Below are 1838 nucleotides of genomic sequence, written 5' to 3'. Positions count from 1 at the left end.
TGTTTATTGTAGTCAGCCTACTTTTTGTAATGTGTGGGTCTAGTACCGCTAGAAACAGGTGGAAGGAGCTGTTTTTAAGGAGCCCAAGTGCCACCTGAGGGCCTTGAACCAGACTCTGAGACCTGATGACTCATCAAGCCCATGACATGTGACCTAAATGTCAGATTCCTTCTTCCCTGGTTAAACACACACTGTCAGGAAATTACACATTACAAAGTTAACCAGGTTACCACCAGAGACTTTTTTTTTTTTTTTAAACACTGAAACCGATTAAAAACCTCTTTTGATTTCATTATAATAAACATGTGATTTCACCAACCAATCAGGAAGCCACAAGTCACCTGAACTGACAAATTTATTTTTAAAAAACAACCCATAGGGTTTGACACAAAATATGTTTTGTGTATCGAGGACACATCTCACACAGATCAGTCGAAATAACTGAAATAAAGAAGTCACAAAAACGTCTGAAATGTTGGTGATCGCAAACAGCAGCCAATCGCCACCGAGCAGGTCTGGAATGTTCTAGTAAAAGGTCGATATATTCTAGGCAGCAGAGGAGCAAAATGCATCAATCAAAACCAAAACCCTGGATCTTTTTCATCACGCTGTGAGGTCAAAGGTGACAACAGGCTGAAAAACGGCAACAAAAAGATGCTTCCTTTGAGAAAATGCCGAGTGGAATGAAACAGAAACCAGAACGTCCCGACGGACGGGCCATGACCAAGAGACAGAATTTGTCCACGGGGTCAAGATGACCAGGAGGAAAACCGGACCAGTACGGGAAGGCAAACCGTCTCCTCAGTGCTGCCTCCTTGGGATGGACTTTGCTCCTTTAGGCACAGATCGTCCCTGAGAGTCACAGTTCCAGAGTCCGTGTTGGACTTCAGCAGACCGGCAGCATCCGCGCGTTCCCGCTGCGTTCTTCAGCCTGCAAGTAAACTTTGATCAGCATCACTGCAAAACATCAAAGCAACAGAAACCATCAGTCTGAAGTCATTCGCTGCCTTGCGGCGGGAGCGTTACCATCGGCATTCCGTCAACTTACCTCAGAATATGCTGGCGGCGGTGCAAAAGGGAAGGCCGTTGAGTTCATAAAGATGGGGCTATCGTCACCATCAACGTCATCGAGAAGCGGCGTCAGGGGCTGGTCCAGGCGGAAGTCGCGGGTCACATCACTGTAACTGGGAGGGTGTGAAGGCAGTTTGAGGGAAACCCAACTCTGAGAGGCGCTGCTGACCGAACCCTCGTAGCTGCTAACGCTGTTGCTGCGACTGCCGAGTCCAGCGGTGCCGATGACGAGAGGAAGCTCCAGGACCAACTTGTCACTGCCAGGTATGTGGACGTAAATCTGGAAGAAGCATTTAAAGGGGACCGGTTGTTAGATATCTGACAACTGAACAGGTCGATGTTGACCCAAAAGTGGCTTACCATGAGCGCGTACTCCACGCGGATCATGTTGCAGCCCAACATGGAGGGTTTAAGTTTTGGCACCCTGATGGTCTTGCCCTGCCATGCATCACACATGCCAGAAATGATGTGATTTCACGGACTGAAGACAACTTCTTGCGCTCAACCTTGGTGCGGCCATTGGCCTGGTAGGTGTGTGTCGCGATGATTGCGGCCTTGGGCACCACAATGCGGGAGCAGGTGTTCTCAAACTTTGCATTAATGCAGATGTCTTCACCTTCACAGAAGCCTTGTCTGTCGATTTTAGCATTTAGTGACACTTGGCCGTCAGGGATGAACATGACGGTAACTTTCTTTTCCTTCATGCCACCCGTGGGACACTGAAGAAAGACAAGAAAGTGCAGGGTCCAGACCATGCATGGACAACC

At 48.4% G+C, this 1838-nt stretch overlaps 1 protein-coding gene across 1 annotated transcript; it reads right to left on the bottom strand.

The window, feature by feature from the left end:
* Positions 1–285: 285 nt before the first annotated feature.
* Positions 286–1832, bottom strand: LOC117502016 (thioredoxin-interacting protein-like). Its single transcript, XM_034160999.1, is given in 4 exon segments — positions 286–957; positions 1049–1351; positions 1432–1547; positions 1550–1832. Coding segments are annotated over 4 exon segments (699 nt in total). The 5' UTR covers positions 1827–1832; the 3' UTR covers positions 286–954.
* Between the last annotated feature and the right edge of the window lie 6 nt (positions 1833–1838).

This window comes from Thalassophryne amazonica, chromosome 20 (assembly GCF_902500255.1).
Source record: "Thalassophryne amazonica chromosome 20, fThaAma1.1, whole genome shotgun sequence".
Classification (NCBI taxonomy): Eukaryota; Metazoa; Chordata; class Actinopteri; order Batrachoidiformes; family Batrachoididae; genus Thalassophryne; species Thalassophryne amazonica.
This window is presented reverse-complemented; position numbering and strand designations above follow the sequence as displayed.